The sequence below is a fragment of the Gobio gobio genome, assembly GCF_949357685.1.
Source record: "Gobio gobio genome assembly, chromosome: 5".
Classification (NCBI taxonomy): domain Eukaryota; kingdom Metazoa; phylum Chordata; class Actinopteri; order Cypriniformes; family Gobionidae; genus Gobio; species Gobio gobio.
This window is the reverse complement of record NC_137101.1, coordinates 7006893-7024931: the sequence shown is the minus strand read 5'-3', so window position 1 is coordinate 7024931 and position 18039 is coordinate 7006893. Positions and strand designations below refer to the sequence as shown.

The 18039-nt window shown below is 41.7% G+C and overlaps 2 protein-coding genes across 2 annotated transcripts; one reads left to right on the top strand and one right to left on the bottom strand.

Moving 5' to 3' along the window:
- Nucleotides 1-1208: 1208 nt before the first annotated feature.
- LOC307126791 (uncharacterized protein) lies at nucleotides 1209-6214 on the bottom strand. Its single transcript, XM_079817498.1, has 4 exons — nucleotides 6087-6214; nucleotides 4500-5222; nucleotides 4371-4403; nucleotides 1209-2091 (listed from the first exon to the last, which is right to left on the bottom strand). The coding sequence occupies exons 1-4, from the start codon at nucleotides 6100-6102 to the stop codon at nucleotides 2042-2044; spliced, it is 822 nt and encodes a 273-aa protein (XP_079673624.1). The 5' UTR covers nucleotides 6103-6214; the 3' UTR covers nucleotides 1209-2041.
- A 3267-nt stretch (nucleotides 6215-9481) lies between these two features.
- Nucleotides 9482-17281, top strand: LOC307127253 (GTPase IMAP family member 8; the record flags this gene model as incomplete). The annotated part of the gene is made up of 5 exons (XM_079818375.1): nucleotides 9482-9512; nucleotides 10151-10846; nucleotides 12852-13568; nucleotides 15364-16047; nucleotides 16146-17281. The coding sequence occupies 5 exons, from the start codon at nucleotides 9482-9484 to the stop codon at nucleotides 16937-16939; spliced, it is 2922 nt and encodes a 973-aa protein (XP_079674501.1). The 3' UTR covers nucleotides 16940-17281.
- Between the last annotated feature and the right edge of the window lie 758 nt (nucleotides 17282-18039).

The following is an 18039-nucleotide window of genomic DNA, read 5'->3' as shown; positions in this document are numbered from 1 at the left end:
ACCCTAAATAACGACTTACATAGTAATGACGATTTCAAAACAAGGCATCATGAAGCTTCGAAGCGTTATAATTCAGTGAGCCGATTCATGATTCGTGTCAAACCGCCAAACTGCTGAAATTTGGCGATTCAAACTGCTGATTCGACTCACTGATTCATAACGCTTCAAAGCTTCATGATGCCTTGTTTGAAATCGTCATCACTATGCAAGTCGTTATTTAGGGGGTTTTTTGCGCACAAAAACTATTCTCGCCGATTCATAAAGTTATTGTAGAGCCACTGTAGTGAGATGGACTTTGTAACGACGTCTTTAGTACCTTTTATGGGTCTTGAGAGTGTAAAGTGCCATTGTGCCAATGGAGGCCTTTCAGAGCCATCAGATTTACACTAAAATATCTTAATTTCTGTTCTGAAGATGAACGGAGGTCTGACGGGTGTTGAACAACATGAGGGTAAGTAATTAATGACAGAATTTTCATTTTTGGGTGAACTAACCCTTTAAAATATCCCAAATGTTTCCAACTATTTGTAAATCGTGAGAAATTGCTATTTTAACCAAGGAAGCGGGACGTGTGAGGGAGTCGCCTGTCGATTGCGCCATATCTACGTTCCCGGTTTTATTTTGCATAAACGCTTTACTCTAAGTGTCATAGCAGCCGCCGAACGAACGCACAGAGTAACGTCATAATTTTCAACACACTCAGATGTATCGAATATGATAAACAGAGCTGGGTTACCTCATACTCATGACCGGAAAAGCGGTAATGACGCCAGCGACTGTCATAATAAAAGTCCTGCTGCTCGCGAGGCGTGTGTTGCGTTCATCTTATTAGCAATCGCTCCAGCGGCCGTGCTCAGCTCCACAACACTCGGTCCTGCTCTGCATCATATTACATTAACGTTAATAAAATCGCATCCATGAACATGATTTCTGGCCGAGTCCTATCCCGATTCTTTCCCACCGGCTGTGAAGTGACGACCACATGTCCCAAGATTCTGCGCTCAAACGTGCCTTCATCAAACTACGTCTTTGTTTTGAACAGGCGACCTCTAGTGGACGGAGAAGTTACATAGTGCACCTTTAAATCTTTTGATTACACATGATGTACTGTATAAAAGCATTATACTCACAATCATGCATCAATGCAGGTTCAAAACATTATGACCAGTCATAGAAGTGAACACTACAAACGATCATCAGTTTGTATTACTGAAACACCCCATGCTGACAATCCATCTTTTTATTTCGGATGCATTTCTGGGTTGTACAAAAACCAGAAGACCATGAGATATTTTAACAAGTTTATTCATTTTTATTATGCAACACTGTTCGATTAAATCTCTGAACACCTTCCAGTGTAAATTATTTGTATGTTTCTAAAAAAAAAAGAAAGGAAAAAAAAAAAAGAAAAAAGAAAATGAGGTCATACACAGCAACGGATTCCTATTAGGATTCATGACCGACATTCAATCTGGGTGAAATATATATATTAAAAAACAGCATTAAGACCAATAGACATTTGAAGGTGCTGCCTTAACGTGCCAGCTGCACCTCTGTAAACTTCATGAGAACAATTTGTGTGGGAAGAAAGGGATTATTGTGGGAGGGAAGACTGATGAAAAAAAAAAAAAGACATTCTGGATTTGGTTCTAAAAACGAGCTCAGTCTTTAGAGAAAGGGATGACGTGTTCAACTACAGGTCAGAAAGTGCTTGATTTAACCAGTCGCACACAAGTAGGAACAAGGGAGAAATAAAAGGGATTTCTAAACTGTAAAACTGCAGTTCACTGAAATAAAATTGCAGCTTGATAACGCTTTTTTTCCTTAAAAGAGACAATTCTCCACCATTAAAATGACAGAGGAATGCAGAGGGACTCTGCGCCTGAGGCAGACTCTGTTGTAAGGCAACCGAGAAGTCCAAGACATCGATCTTCAAAGGGGAACAAGTCCAAAGTGTCTCGATAGAAATGTTGAGGGGACGATAACCTGAGTGCGGGGTGTGTCTCGTATGTGTGTGTTTGTGAAGCTGTGTTAGTGTGTGCTAGGCAGGCGACTCCTGGGCGTTCTTGTACCAAACAACCTTTGCAGGGTCTGAAAAACAAAGAGAGTCTGTTAATGACAGTCTCAAAATAGTCATTCTGATCTTTTATGAAAATTAATAATAGTGGTCAACCGATACATATAAAAATAATTAAAAAAAAAAAACAAATCAGCCAATATTTGGCACTCTTAACTACTGGTTTTGACAAGCAAGTTTTCTGTTTGGTTGATGACAAATGCGTCTTAGCTACTATTCTCAGTCTTTTTTAGTTTACTGTCTCTGTTTAAAGGAACACGCTGACCTTTTGGGACTTTAGCTTATTTACCGTATCCCTCAGAGTTAGATAAGTCCATACATACCATTCTCATCTCCGTACGTGCCATAACTCTGTCTGACGCACCCACCGCTAGCCTAGCTTAGCACAAAGACTGGAGGTAAATGGCTCCAGCTAGCCTACTGCTCAATAAGTGACAAAACGCCAACATTTTCCTATTTACATGTTGTGATGTGTGTAGTTACAACGTGTACTAAGACAGACGAAAAATGAAAAGTGATTTTCTAGGCCGATATGGCTAGCCTAGGAATTATACTCTCATTCCTGCGTAATAATCAAGGAACTTTGTGCCGTACCACGAGTGCAGCGGCGCAATGATATTACACATGGCCTGAAATAGGTTAACTTCCGTCAACATAACCAACGTGACAACCTGCTTGCACAGAGCGTGCCGGGGACTATTTTCAGGCGCTGTAATATCATTGCGCAGCTGCACCCATGGTACGGCACAAAGTTCCTACGCAGGAATTAATTAAATTGTGGAAGGTCAAATTGAGACTTTAAGACCCACTCAGGTCCCAAATCAGCGCCATATTCGGACATTGATGGCTTCTTTCTACAATGGAAGAAGGCGTTTGATGCATTTTATTTCTGGAAAAAATCCTCCCATGACGCAAATATCGTCATGTTGCGTCAGCTGAGGATTTTTTGGCCAGAGGCTACAGACTACAGCCAGTAGAAGGAGCTGTTCCGCATGTTATCACCCGCCCATAGGGGAGAGATCTCACGCACAGAATGTAAATGCACGCGGCCGCTGCCACTCGGGCATTAATAACGGAGCGATGCGGAGCAAAGTGAGTGTTTCAACTTTTCAATGAATTCCTATGAAAGTTTAGCTTCCATAGGCATGATCTGAAATTGCGCCAGACTGGACACGCGCTGAGAATGACAGCCGCGCTTACCTCAGCTCTGCTCAGCTCTTCGTGATGAATGAAATCTGACTCATGCTGCGTCTGTGACGGGACTTTCGCTCGGCTCACTAACACTTTATTGAAAAGACACGTACAGTTTTTAATTGTAGTGTCTGATCTCTAACTGAACGAAATTATTGTATAACTATGAATATCAAAACGACAATGGGGGCGGTGTAGGGAGTGGCCTCGTAGGGCAGCAAAGCAAGTGCATTCTGGGAGTTGTTGTCTTTCATCCACATGAGATAAATACATTTTCTGTCTTTTCTCAGTCTAAAAGGCACCAAATTCAAAAATGATGTAACATTTCTACAACATAAATGACCCAATTTAAAGCTACACTGTGTGATATTTTCCCCCATCTAGCGGTTAAAAGGTATATGACCATCCAGTGAATATTCGTTTCTCTTCCTCTCAATTACGATTTCGTTTTAACTCCTACGGTGGCCGATTTAGTCCAAGATTAACATGGCTTCCAGTTCGACCTCGTCCACATTCGACACGGTGCCATCGAGTGTTTAAACGCGAAAGGCAAAGCTTGAATTTACGGGTATGTCCCTCTTTGGCTAATGTACTTTCAAGATGGAGGGGCAACATGGCGACCCGCATTCAAACCCCTCACCCGTATGCATTTTCAATTGCATATTATAAACTTACAAGAATACTTTATTACTTGAAAGTAAATATACATTAATGAGCACATATTTTTGAAAGAACTAAGTGTTTTTAGCTAAGAATAAACTAAAAGTTACACAGTGTAGCTTTAAATACACATTCATCTTCCCAGCACTGAAGTGCGCCTTTAATGGTTACAGGGTTTACTTTTTATTTATTAATTTTTCTAGCAATTCCTTTGTGGCAAATATCTTTTCAGAAGATGTAGGATTACAGAATCAAGAAGTTGCCATATAAAGAATAAAATGTTTATCCATTAAGTTCAAATTAGTTTTCATATAATTCACCTGGATAAAATTCTCATAACAGCAATTATAATGAATTTTTTTTATCTTTAAATAGTGAGAAATAAAAATAAGAAAAAAACAACATCGGTCAACCACTAATTAATACAAATTAAGACACCAACCTTGTTTTTGTCTCCATAACATTGCGTTCCATTCTGTGGATTCAAAAAATAAAATAAATCAGTGAGATTAAGCATAGTGCGGTTAGACAAACATTAATGCCTTGTGCAACCTTAATTATATCAACTAACCTTGTGTGTGATACTGCAATGCTTCCTCAAGATGGCGACAGCTAAGCAGAAGCTCCTCCGAACTCTCAGAGCCTCTCTGGACCTGACTGGGCAGAGACTCTAAGGGTTTAACAGTAACCTCTCCAGCTACTGGGTGGACAACCGGACTCTTCTCCTGGGGAACATCTGCCTCAGGACCATCGCTGATGAAACTCAGTCCCCACTGGTTCTGCAGCAAAACCCCGATACCAGGTGGCTCTTCTGCAGCCCCGACAGAACCTCCGCCTGCCTTCACCTTGGAGGCATAGCTGACAGCCGGCTGCAGTTTGGCAGGGCTGTCTTTAACAGGGAAAGCAGGTGGAGGTTTGAGCAAAGACAAGCTGTTATCCACCCATCGTTCTTTCAGACCGGTTCTGTTGTGTCTCTCATCTGAACGTGGCCCTGCTCTCGGGCCATCTCGTCGAAAGCTTCTTGCTTTATTCGAGGTGCGACGCTCTCGGTCACGGCTTGATGTGAAGGTCTGGGTGTGGCCCACCCCGTTGACAGAACCTTCCAGGCTACTTGGCGAGGCTTGACGTTTATCCATCCCAGAGGAACAGCCCCCTCCTCCCCCACCGCAGCTGCCAGAGCCGGGAGAGAGGCGACGGTTTCGGATCTGTGGTTCTGATTTAGGGGGTGACACTAAGACGGCCGGATCACACAAGGGGTCAGACTCGCACACTGCATTGCTTGTTTCCCAAGTACCTAAACAAATGAATCAAATACAATTATTAAATCATGAAACTGTTGGAAAACATATTCAGTTGTACAATGCAAGCCCAATCATACCCATTGCATTAATAACTATGTTATGGTGTGATATATAAGTCTTAAAAAAACAATACATGGGAGGGAGGTATGCAAACAAATTCCCTAGGCAAAGCAATTAGTCTTGAATCAGTGAGCCGGCGCAATAAGTAACTGGAAATTTCTATCTGGCGACTGATTCACACACCTGCAAACTCGGGAGAGGCCTACCACAAGAAACTAGGACAGCTCGTGTAAAATATATCCTATTAAATAACGTTTATTAATAACATCGACACGGATTTCAGCGACGTTTTGGATTCACGCTTTTACACACCACCGCTCTGGAAACGACACTAACACGCAGATATTGGCACACATTTTATATATATAGCCTAAATGAACAAAATAGACGCGTTTGGTGAACGGTTAAAGTCTAACCCTCGATGATATCGTTAAATATAAGTCAAATATCATAAACGACGCTTGAAGTGGTAACGTAAGTTAAGTGTGTTGAGATTGCTAACGCTAACAGCAGGCCGCTTGTGTTTGGATGTTTAGCGCCCATAACAACCGCCTTCAGCAGAACAAACCCGACGCGTCAGATTCAATAACAACCACTGTTTGTTATTTAAGATCATTAAAAAATATAAACGACAACACAGAAAGATGTTAGTGACCTCGGAAAGATCCAGAAACACCCATAATCAAAAGTTTCATAAGTCTCGAGCTCATTCCGTCCCGCTCGAGCACAAACAACTTCGTATTACAAAACACTCCCGAACGTAAACATGCAAAATAACATTTAAAGACGACCCTCACCTGTTTTGATATGCATTTCGATGTGATAATTCCGGTTTTTAAGAGCGGTTTGGACTTTAGTGTGTGTACGTGAGTGTGTCGCGCAGCGGCGTGTTGCTTAATACGATCATACGGAAGTGACAGTCACCAGGGGGAAATGGGGCGATGACAATTTCCGGTGTGCTGGTGGCGCGAAGAAGAGCGGGAACGGCTCGTGAACAGATTTGAATTTGTGTTATGGATATGGATGATGACAAGAATACGCTGGTCATTATCTAGATATCTTTTATGTAGTTTGCCATTACACTAGAAGCAAATTTAAAAAAATATTATGTATAGGCCCATTTATGGACAATGAAAATCATTCAATTACTTAATGTATACAGTATGAGATGAAATATGGTTTAAAAGTATCTTAGAAAAAATGATTAAACTATTTTATGCTCAGAGAGGAATACAAAAAAAAAGAGAGGCTTTTATGGCGCTTTTCCATTCGGCTCAGCTCACTTTTCGCTCCGTTTTCCATTGCAGATAGTACCTCCACAATAGTACCTGGTCGTCATAGCGACGCCGCAGGAAACTTTTTCGTTCCTCGTTGCCCCATCAAGCTCTCGCTGGATCCTCTCTTCGGCAACCAAACAAAGGAAACCTCCTCGTTTGACAACGGCGTATTCTTCCGAGTTGCCATAATAGTAATGGGTATATCACGCAATCTCTGGCCAAACTATTTAAAAATGTCGGGGTTATTCAGGATACTCTGTCTCTGACCAATCAGCAGTCTGCTGTGTTTTCACGTCACATTATAGTATGAAGGAGGTGATACGAAAAAAAGTACCTGGAAGCAGGTACAGGTACAACTTTTACACAGTGGAAAACCAAACAAAGGCGAGTCAAGTCGAGGCAGGCTGGTACTGTGTAGTGGAAAAGCGCCATTAAGGTCCATTTACACTGGATGCGATTTTGACGCGCAAATTATTCGCGTAATGGTTTTATTTTTTGATCAGCAGTTTGTGTAACAAGTGCGTCCACACCGAACGTGAATGTGCTGCGGCAAAAATCAATGTTTATTTTTTTCGTTTCGATGTCAATTTTTTTTAACACTTGCAGCGATAGATAAGGCTTAAACCAATGACATAAAAGGAAACAAAGGTCACGAAATGTCCAGTTGATGTCACTAGCCATTCTTGCGTCGCGGCTGATGTGAATGGTTTTGACGCGAACTATTCGCACACGAAATATTCGCTTTTTCCGCTTCGCTTTTTCGTTACGCATCCGGTGTGAAAAGGCCTTTAGTCATAGACTGTAAAAAAAATAAAAAAATAAAGGAAGGTGACGTCACCCGTAGGTTTCTGAAGAGCATTTTTGGACCTGTCCCTAAATGGCACGCTTCATGCGCAGTTGCGCACTTTCGGTCTTGTGGGCTTACAATGGCCGCTGTGTGCCCGTTAAGTCCACATTTGTTATTTTTGTCCTTTGCGGTCGATATGCGCCCTCGATGCGCACTACTGCCGAGCCCGCACTGGTATGGGTTACGCAGCCGCCATTACGTCGTGAAAGTGCGGACTCAGAGGAAGAGCGTGAGGGTTTAGGGTGCCATTTGGGACAGGGCCTTCGAAGCCTAAAGTGGGCGGAGCCGGCCGTCACCATTTTAGCAGCGTGTCAATCCCGGATAACTGAAAATGGGCAAAGAGGCGGGACATGGATGGAGCTGAGGTGTCTGGTTGCTGAAACCACGCCTGCCTAGCTCGACCATAGTGGCAATCCATCTGTCACTCAAGTGGCCACGCCCTTAATTATGCAGAACTTTAAGGCTTAATATAATTTAAACGGATTAATTATAAAAAAATTCACCCACTCACAGTTGTCATAAAGGGCAAAATTAGCCGTATAGACCAAAACCACAATTTGTACCAGACTGTAACCTTGTTTTTTTCTGCTGTAAAGTTGGCCGTTTTAACATGGGTAAGATACAGATTTGACTCCCTTTTAAAACCTGTCCCTAGTGGCCAGTCGATGAATTGTAGTTTAAGTCACTACCGCAGAGACCGCGGGAGGTTTCCGCTTGCTTTTAGTCCATGGCTGAATCCGAAATCGCCCACTGTACCCTCAAATAGGGCATTGTTTGAGGGGACAGCCATTTGTAGTAGTGTCCGAAACCATAGTCGACGTTATTGAGTGCACTCATTCAATCCCACATTGCACCGCAATAACGAGTGTACAGCCGATGTACTCAACGGCTGTCCGACTTCATGCACTCGTTTTCATTCACTCCTTCAAGTGAACTGTATTAGTGGACTAATGTAGGGAATTAGTGAATGAGGGTTAAGGGGGCGATTTCGTATTAGCTGTGTAGCTGTGAGGCCTTGCTAATGTACCAAAACAAATGGACCAAAAAAATTGATGACTCATCCTGCACTACACAGATTATTGTCCAATCAAATGCTCCCTAGAATGAGAATGTCCCTCCCCTTAACTTGCAACTGACTAGCTAGTTGCACATCATGGTTACAAGATGTAGCCTATCGGTCGTTTATGGGGTTTTTGATGAAAGAAAAAAGAGAACAAAAGTGTTAGTCTACCCAATAAGTCTGCATGCATGAAGATTAATGAAAATCTCTGGAGTTTAAACCTTGAGTGTCTCACCTTCAGTGTCTGTTCTGTCCACCTAATCAATGCGTTTCTTTTGTACACCATGAGCTCCTGCGTTCCTCTCTGTGCTGCCTTTCCTGGTCTCTTCACAGGAATCTCTCCTGTCTTCATTGCCTCTGAGTTTTTGTTGCTTTCCCTCAGCTGATTGACCTCTTGTCTCATGGAGTGCATGATCAAACTGCTTATCTGTGTTTTTCTGTTTGTATTGTATTTCGTCACTCGCTTGAGGAGGACACTCAGATTTGCTGATTGTTTGTGGTATTTGGGTTTAAGCTTTAACTGTTGTGAACGTTGCCCTTCTCTCTGAAACACAATCACAAACAACGACAAAAATGTAACGCTGATAACAAAGATAAAAGTTTGTGATATCATCCTGACAGTAACAACAATAAATGCAGCAGTGATTCTACAATGCAATAGCTTTCATATTTCATTTGTCATAACCCATTTTTTTATATTAAAGAGCTTTAAACAGAAACTAAGCATAACTTCAAAAGTATACGGCTCTGTGTATGAGGGAGTGGCATTTTGGTATTTCACTTTAGGGCTTGGTTTATTACAGTATAAACTTCGGACCCATGGAAAAGGTTGACATTACACACGTTCCAAAACACACCTCGCGATGATTCACTTGTGCCGTCCATTTCCACTGGAAACAAAACTACAATAATAAAGTGCAGGAATTTGTAACGTCCTATATGAGAGCCAATGCAGATGTGTTGTGTTTTTGTATTCTGAATTGGAATAAAACAGCTGCGTGACAAATTATGGCTCTAAAGGGAACTTCTCAGGATCAAAGTAAGTTTTTTTATTTCTTTATATTTATTGACAAATGTCCTCACCGACATATAATCTTCACAATCATTAATTAATGGGTTACTCGTGACAGGTGACAGTTTTTTATATTAATATCCTGTCTCCATTTATCAACACCTGTGCTAGTATTTTATTGTCATAAGTATATTTCACACTTCTTGTTTACATACTGTAAGTACTCGTCATTTGAGTCAGTATTTGTATCTTTTAGCTGTGATTTAGAAGTGCAAGTTGGATCATATTGGTTATGAGTATTCTTTATAAACTTTGCATACTTAGATGTGTAATTTCAGGTTATATTTTAACTTCATGTCTCACAGTCTTGTCTTCTTCTTGAATTATTAATCTGCCACGGCTTGAGGACAATAGAAGCACTGACATGACAAAAATATGTCCTCTGAACGTTCAAAAGTAAAACTTTTGTGCTAACGTTTTGAGATCATTATTAAAGATCAGATAACTCTAATCAAACATTCTATTAACGTTACTTGAAGAATGTTTGTTCATAACTTTGAGAGAACCTTGCCAAAACGTTAAAGTTCTGAGAACATCCCTGTTAGATGGGTATTAACCTGAGCTCTGAATGATATAATGTCTTCTAATCTTGTCTCTTAATCAAGGGAATGTGCAGCATCTGTTCGAGTTGAGGATCATCCTACTTGGAGGCCGAAATTCTGGAAAGAGCTTAGTGGGAAACGCTATCTTAAACCAGGAAGAGTTCATCCTCCATGAACGGACCACTTGCCTGAAAAGAAAAGCTGAGGTGGAAGGGAGAAGTGTGACGGTGGTGGATGCCCCAGGTTGGTGGTGTGACTTCCCGGCACAAGACACACCCGAGCTGGTCAGGAGGGAAATCAGACACAGCGTCTGCCTGAGTCTCCCAGGGCCTCACGTCTTTCTCCTGGTGGTGAAAACAGACTCAATATTCATCGAAAAGCGGAGGAGAGCCGTAGAAGAGCATCTTGAGCTCTTCGGAGAAAAGGTTTGGAGTCACGTCCTGGTGCTGTTCACAAAAAGCAAAAACTCAGGAGATAAATCATTTGAAGATCATGTTCAGGCATCAGGTAAACCCCTCCAGTGGCTCCTGAAGAGGTGCAGTGGCAGGTTTCATGTTCTTGATACCCAGAAAACACGCAGTGCCACCCAAGTATTGGAACTGATGGGGAAAATCGACAAAATGGTTGCAGAGAATGAAAGACGATGCTTTGAAATGGATGTAAAGGCTTTACAGGAGATAGGGGACAGGAAGAGGGAAGTGGAGCTCAAGGCTCACCAGAGACTGATGAAGATACACAAACAGAGATCTACTCTGAAGGGTGAGTTTTAAAATAAGGTACTAAAGCCCAAGCCTGGTCCTACCAGACTCTCGTACATTTCATTTGTACAGAGAGTCTGGCCACTTTCCATTGACAAGCGTTAACTTCCTTGAAGGATCTGCCCAGAGCCACTCTGGATCTGCCATTACCAATCGCTAACGTTTGGTCGTGACGCATGTCATCTCAAACTAGCGTACGACATCAATGTCATCGTTCTCAGCCACTCCCTCTGTTCGCTGATTGGACCGGTTAAAATTTGACCGGAGAAAACCAGAGAATATACCGCAATCCCAGACTGAGAACTGAAGGAAAATTCAAATTGAGCGGAAGTACGTAGGAGGGCGGAGCCAGACTACTAAAGCCCTATTCGGATGGGATTAGTTTTACAAGAGCACTCTCAGAAAAAAAGGTACAGTGGAGGTACAATTTTGTTCCTTGGGGAACAAAACATATAACTGTACTTTTAAAAGGTACACAATTGGTCCTTAGGGTACAATTATACCATTGTTTTCCTCTACTTAGAGCAGGGCAAGTTCGGTCCTACAGAGCCGCTGTCCTGCTGTCCAGTTTGGCTCCAACCCTAAAAGACATCTACGATGCTCTTATCGTAGACGCTCTTATTGAGAATTAACAGAGGTTTAGATGTTGATGTTCTATTGAAAATGTTTGGTCACCATTATGGTGATCAGTGTGCCGTTTAGTTTGCCATCAAAAGAAGCCACAAACAAAAACTGTCATGAAGAAAAATGTTGGACTAAACTCATCACTGACTAAAATGTTAATAAATAATATTCACCAACAATACTTTCTTGCCCTAGATCAGACATTCTGAATTTAGATTTTTAAATACATTTTAAGGGGGTAAAGTTTAGACGCACACAGATATCAAGAATCAGCATATGAATCTCAACAATGGTGACATGCTGCAATGCATGCTGGGAGCCATTTGTTTTATACTGTGGTGTCTTAGTAGGGTTGGAGCTAAACTCTCCAGGACATCAGCTCTCTAGGACCGAACTTGCCTACCCCTGACTTAGAGATACAAAAATGTACCCTTAAGGGTACCACCCCAGTGACGGACATTTGTACCTTAAAAGGTACAATTTTGTACTCTTTTTTTTTTGAGAGTGAGTAGATAAAGTAATGTAGCCTAATTTTACTACAGGATGTCTGTAATAGTAATGGCCAATTCGCACAGGATAAGAAATCTCAGTAAAACTTCCAGAAGTGGGAGGGGTAACTACTTTTATGCAGGAAATGAAAGAATATTTACGTATATTTACAGCAGGTATATTTCGCATGGGATTAGCATTACCCGAGGTAATTTTTCCGGACCTTTTTACAGAAGGTAATGTCCGTAATGATTACTGAGATGGCACATTAGGATGAGACTAAAATCACTGAGAAGCTCAGGTAATAATTACTTTATCCCACCTCTCCATGTAAAACTCATCCCGTCCGAATATGGCTAATGACGATTAATGTGAAATTTAAAGACGATTCAGTAATATTATCGATTTAACTGCACTGACACTATCAGGTGCCGGGTAATGACACTGACTTTGCAACCAAGCGACCAAGAACGTTTCGTTAATGTTCATGTTAAGTTATTAAAAACTGTAATGAATGTTCACTGAACGTTCAAAATGTCAATATTTAAAAAAAAAAATATGTTTTTTTTTATTATGCAAATGTCTGAAACAAGTAGTAACATAAAAAAAATTGTATGTGAATGTCCAACTAAGCTTCCATGAATGATATATAAATAATATTTTTGTGATAATGTTCTGAGAACATTATTAAAGACCAAATAACTTTGTTACCATTACTGGAGGAATGTTTGTTCATAACTTTGAGAGAACCTGATACATTTTACAACATTAACACTGTTATTATCCTGTTTCGTATCTGTATAAAGTGCTACATAAATAAATGTGACTTGACACTACTATTTTATCATATGCATGCTATTGTAAAACTGAATTGTTTTCCTTCCTCCCATCAGTGCACTCATCTAATCACCAAAACATAAGACTCGTCCTGCTTGGAGCAAAGGGCTCAGGGAAGAGCTCGACAGGAAACAGCATTCTAGCAGCAGGAAGTGATCTAAGTTTTACAGCAAAGAAGCGGACCACACGGTGCATGAAGAAAATGTTCACAATGTTGGGAAGAGAGGTCACAGTGGTGGACACACCTGGCTGGTGGATGAACTACTTTACCCAGGAATCCTCAGCTTTTGACAAACAAGAAATAGTCAACAGTGTTTATCTGTGTCCACCCGGTCCCCACGCTTTCCTTTTGGTGGTGCGGGTGGACAGGTCATTCACAGAGATCTACAGGAGAGCCATTGAAGAGCACATAGAGCTTGTTAGTAAGGACGTCTGGAATCACTCTATAGTGCTGTTCACCTTTGGCGACTGGCTTGGTGACACCACCATTGAGCAGTACATTGAAAGCGAAGGAAAGACCCTCCAGTGGCTGGTGGAGAGATGTGGAGACCGCTACCATGTGCTAAACAACAAGAGCCCTGGGAATAAGTTCCAGACAACAGAGCTATTGGAGAAGATAGAGGAGATGACAGCAGGAAATGGCGTGAGCCACTTTCAAACAGATGAGAGTCTTTTTAATGAGATTGAGAGGAAACGGCAAGTACAGGAAGACAAGGCAAAGCTGCGGCGGGAAAAGGTGCTGAGACGAAGAGAAGGCTTGAGAGCTTTTAAGAGTGAGTCAAGAACTTTTTCTTCCAGCATCATCTAAAAAAATTAGATGGTGATACAAAATTTGAGTATGAATCAAAGGTATGCTATGTAACTTTTGGCCCTCTGGCAGATAAAAAACAAAACTGCATGCATTTTGCGGAAGAACATTGTTTTGGTCGTGCTTCAGCTCTCCGAGACTGTGTTTAGATGGAAATGACCCTTCACAGTAGATAATGCTTTACAATGAACTCTGTTAGATATGGCAATTTATCTGTTCCATAAAATACTCACCAGTTGGCTAATAAAAACACCATCTCCGTGTCGCTTTTACAACATTTCAAATCTCTCAGTTCCCACCATCTCCAAAAAGCCAAGCCAATGTTGATTCTTGTTTTATTACGAGCTCTGTGGCGTTCTCTTTTTGCCTGCAGACTCTCCTCTGTTCTGCGTTTGTTTAAAACAGGGGATTCCCTAGAGGTTGGAGATTTAGCTGCTCCATGTCAACCTTTCTCGCTCGTAGTGTCAACTAACCTACACCACTTCCACACCACACACACGTCAAAGTAGCCGGAGCAACTTTTCTCTATTTACGCATATGACGAGACACGCATTTGCGAGTGATGTATGTATGCAATTGTCTGCGAAAGCCACTTATAATAGGTCTAACATAGTGAATCAGGGTAAGACAAAAACAATTTTGACGACACGCTTACAACATCTTTTAAAAGCGACCCGTCTCCGACATTTGCATTTACACTATACACTGCCGAAACAGCCCAAGACGTTCTGACCCGAAAAAGGAAGTAAAACGGCGAGATATTCAATGGACGCAATGGATGCAGACGAAATGATTATTCAGCAAAGCACTGCTCTCGTAAGTCAGAGACCCTGTCCCAAATGGCACCCTAAACCCTCACAGTCTTCCTCTGAGTCCACACTTCCACGACGTAATGCCGCTTTGACTGCCGGGAAGAAGTCCGCTGCGTAGCTCCCACCAGTGCAGGCTCGGCAAAAGTGCGCATCGAGGAAGCATATCGTCCTCAAAGGGGGCGCTCGCGAGCAACCTTCTGAGACCTAAAACGACAAATGGGACACCCTGCGGTCTCGTGGACTTAACGGACACACGCACACAGCGGCCATTGTAAGTCCACAAGACCGACAAGTGCACATGAAGTGTGCCGTTTGGGACAGGGCCTGAGTTGACGTCATTCGCCTTCGTCCCTTTTTCAACGACGTATGACTCGCATTTACTGGGGAATATCCGATTTGACCGCTTACATGGCAGACGCAAATGCACGTATACGAATCATATCGAATTTATTCCCACATATGAGGGAAGCCTGAATCCGATCTGAGGATCATTTTTTCCTGCTTACACGTTTACATGTCATATCTGATCTGTGCCACATGAGAGGGAAAATCGGAATCGGGTCACTTGAACCATGCAGTGTTAATGAGGCCTGAATCACACTCATTTAAACCCATAAGACTTTGGTTAACCTTTGTAACATAAATTAAGATATTGTTAATGAAACCTGAGAGGTTTCCTTCCTTCCTATGAAAGTTCAGGCAACCAAAACTTTGAAGAGCCAAAAAGATCAAAAATGAATCTTAAAACCATATGAATAAATTAAGTCAAGTGAACCCCTAAATTAAATATGTCAGACTTGTATTAAATCATTTTGGTTGCATGGACTTTCAATGGAGAGACTGGTTTTATTAAAAATATCTTTCTAAATCTTATAGGTTTGGAACATTATGAGGGTAATACAATTTTTTGGGTGAACTAACCCTTACGATTTTTCTCTCTCTTAATAGATCAGGTGCAATTACCAACAGCTATAAGAGTTTTTCTCCTGGGCGGCAAGCACTCTGGCAAGACGTCATCTGCATGCTGCATTTTGGGTAATGATGAACAAGAGACCGACAGCCAAAAACCCATTAGAGGTACCGTTATATTCAACGAGACAAAGGTTGAGGTCATCGACACACCAGGCTGGACAACCGAGTATCCAGATATCCCAGAGTTCAGCAGGAAACTGCTCCATGACTGGGTTTCTGGTTCAGCCAGCGGGATCTGCATCCTCCTGCTGGTCGTCAATGCCAGTTCCTCATTTACGCCAAATAACCTGAAAGCAGCTCAGGATCATCTGCGTGTTCTGGGAGGGAAAGCGTGGAGCAGCACCATTGTGTTGTTCACAAACGGAGACTGGCTCGGTGATGTTAGCGTGGAGCAGTACATTGAAAGTGAAGGAGATGCGCTTCAGACACTGGTGGAGAAATGCGGAAATATGTACCAGGTTTTCAACAACAAGATCAAAGACGACGGCACTCAGGTCGCAGAACTGATGCAGAAGATAGAGGAGATGGCGTTGGAGCAGATGCTAAACCGAGGGAACATTAAACGACCTCTGGTACAGGACGCATTGAGGTTCAGGGGAAGGATACAGATCGGGGAAGCGCCAATGACCCTCCGAAGAAGCTCTACAAACATCCATCATGGTGAGTTATCTTGACCCTCAGGTCAGTTATCTTGACACTCAACCCCTGGTCAGAGCCTAACACTGGCAATATTTGAAAAAAGTGTTTTTTTGTTTCAGGTGACGCTGACATTCCAGGAGAGCATCGAATGTTTGGGATCTCTGAACATTCGCTCCCATCTACATCCAATGATCCGGGGATTACAATCACAGACTCCAGTCTTTCTCAAAATGAAAATGACGCACTGGCCTGCAGGAGTGTCCGATTATGTAGGACCTCGTTACCCAGAAACTCTCATCGAAGACTGGTAGTGGTGCTCAACAGTTCAGAATGTTTTCACCAAAATGAATCATGGATTGGTGTGAATAGGACAGATGGACCTGAAACAGGTTCTCTTGCTGTGCTCAATGCTTCACCAACTGAGCAACCAACGAATGTCCAATTCAGGAACGAATCACAGAAGGAAAGGTTTTGTGGGCCTCCATATTACCACAGCAAAACGCCGTACACAGCTCAAACTCCAAAAGAAAGAGCCTTTATGGATTTTGTCCAATCAGAGAGCCTGCAGAACCTAATTGACCAATGGGGTGACAGTAACATCGAGGAGCTGGAGGCATTCATAGACTCTTATTTTGAGATGATGTGGCAGGAGACTCTGAAGGAGCCGAAATGCGGCAGCGTGACAACAATCAACTGCGAGAGTTCAGGCTTCACTGAGAACGATCAGGGACATCTGGCCTCAATTGACAGGAAACTGTCAAAACTTGACATCCTGGAGGGAGTTCAAAGAGACTTGCGGGAGCTGAAGCAAAGCATCAGGCACTGTAGTAGAATATTTCAGGAACGGGACAGAAGTGACCCCAGCCGACCTTCTGAAGCAACTACGTCGGCAGAAAGTGAGGAAAGGGGTTGATCAGATGAATGGAGCTTTCTGAAATGAAACTAAAAATCAACATATTGGTTCAAATGGGTCATGATATATAAGTTCACAAAATGGAAATGGAAGTTGCGATAGTCTTGTGACATATATCTGAGCAAAACAACTTCTTGAACAAGAAAAAATTGAAGGCAGGACTTGATTGGATGGTTGTGGTTTGCTATTGGTCGATCTCATGTGAGTGACAGGTTGCCCCGCCCTCCCACCAGTAAACCCGCCAGAAGGAAGATTAAAGATTACGAGGGCACATTAATTAAAAATACTAATAATGATGTGCATGGATAAATCATTTGTAATAAATACTGCAATATTCCACACAAAAAAATGTCACTTTTGATTTCATTGTGCCTTTAAAGTGTGACAAGAAGATGTGCATTTTTCTCTCTAATGTAAAAAGAATGCAGAATTAAAATGCCCCAGTTAATAAATCACAAATATAGGTTTAGTCATTTAATTATAAATATTTTAATACAGCTGGCGTTACATAATTCTCCTTCAAAAGTATGATCTGAAATTCTCTTGAACAGCAAAAAATAAATCATAATCTAGCAGACCTGCGGATTTTATTTGATATGAAATGTGAAATTTCAGTGTGCATGCCACATGAGGACAGACACATAAAGGAGGAGAAGCAGACAAAGGCAGCCGTTACAGACCAGTGCATTTCCACAACTAAACAAAGGTTTGAATGACATTGTATAAAACCTCAAAAATACATTTACAAGAGTACAATATACTACAATAAATATTATAAGGTTCCAACACACAATCTCTGATGTACAGATTTTATAACAAACATTTGAATAGACAAATTAAATACATTTGTGAGAGTGTGAAAAGTTATGATCAGTCCACAAGCCCAAAACTGCTCTGTACATTTACATTTACATTTAGCAGACGCTTTTGTCCAAAGCGACTTACAAATGAGAGCAATAGAAGCAACTAGAACAGTCAAGGGTAACAATATGCAAGTGCTGTAACAAGTCTCAGTTAATCTAGCACCTATAGTACTAAATGTACAAATTAATGGGGAGCTTATTGAACAAGTACCAGAAGTAAAGCATCTGGGAATAATC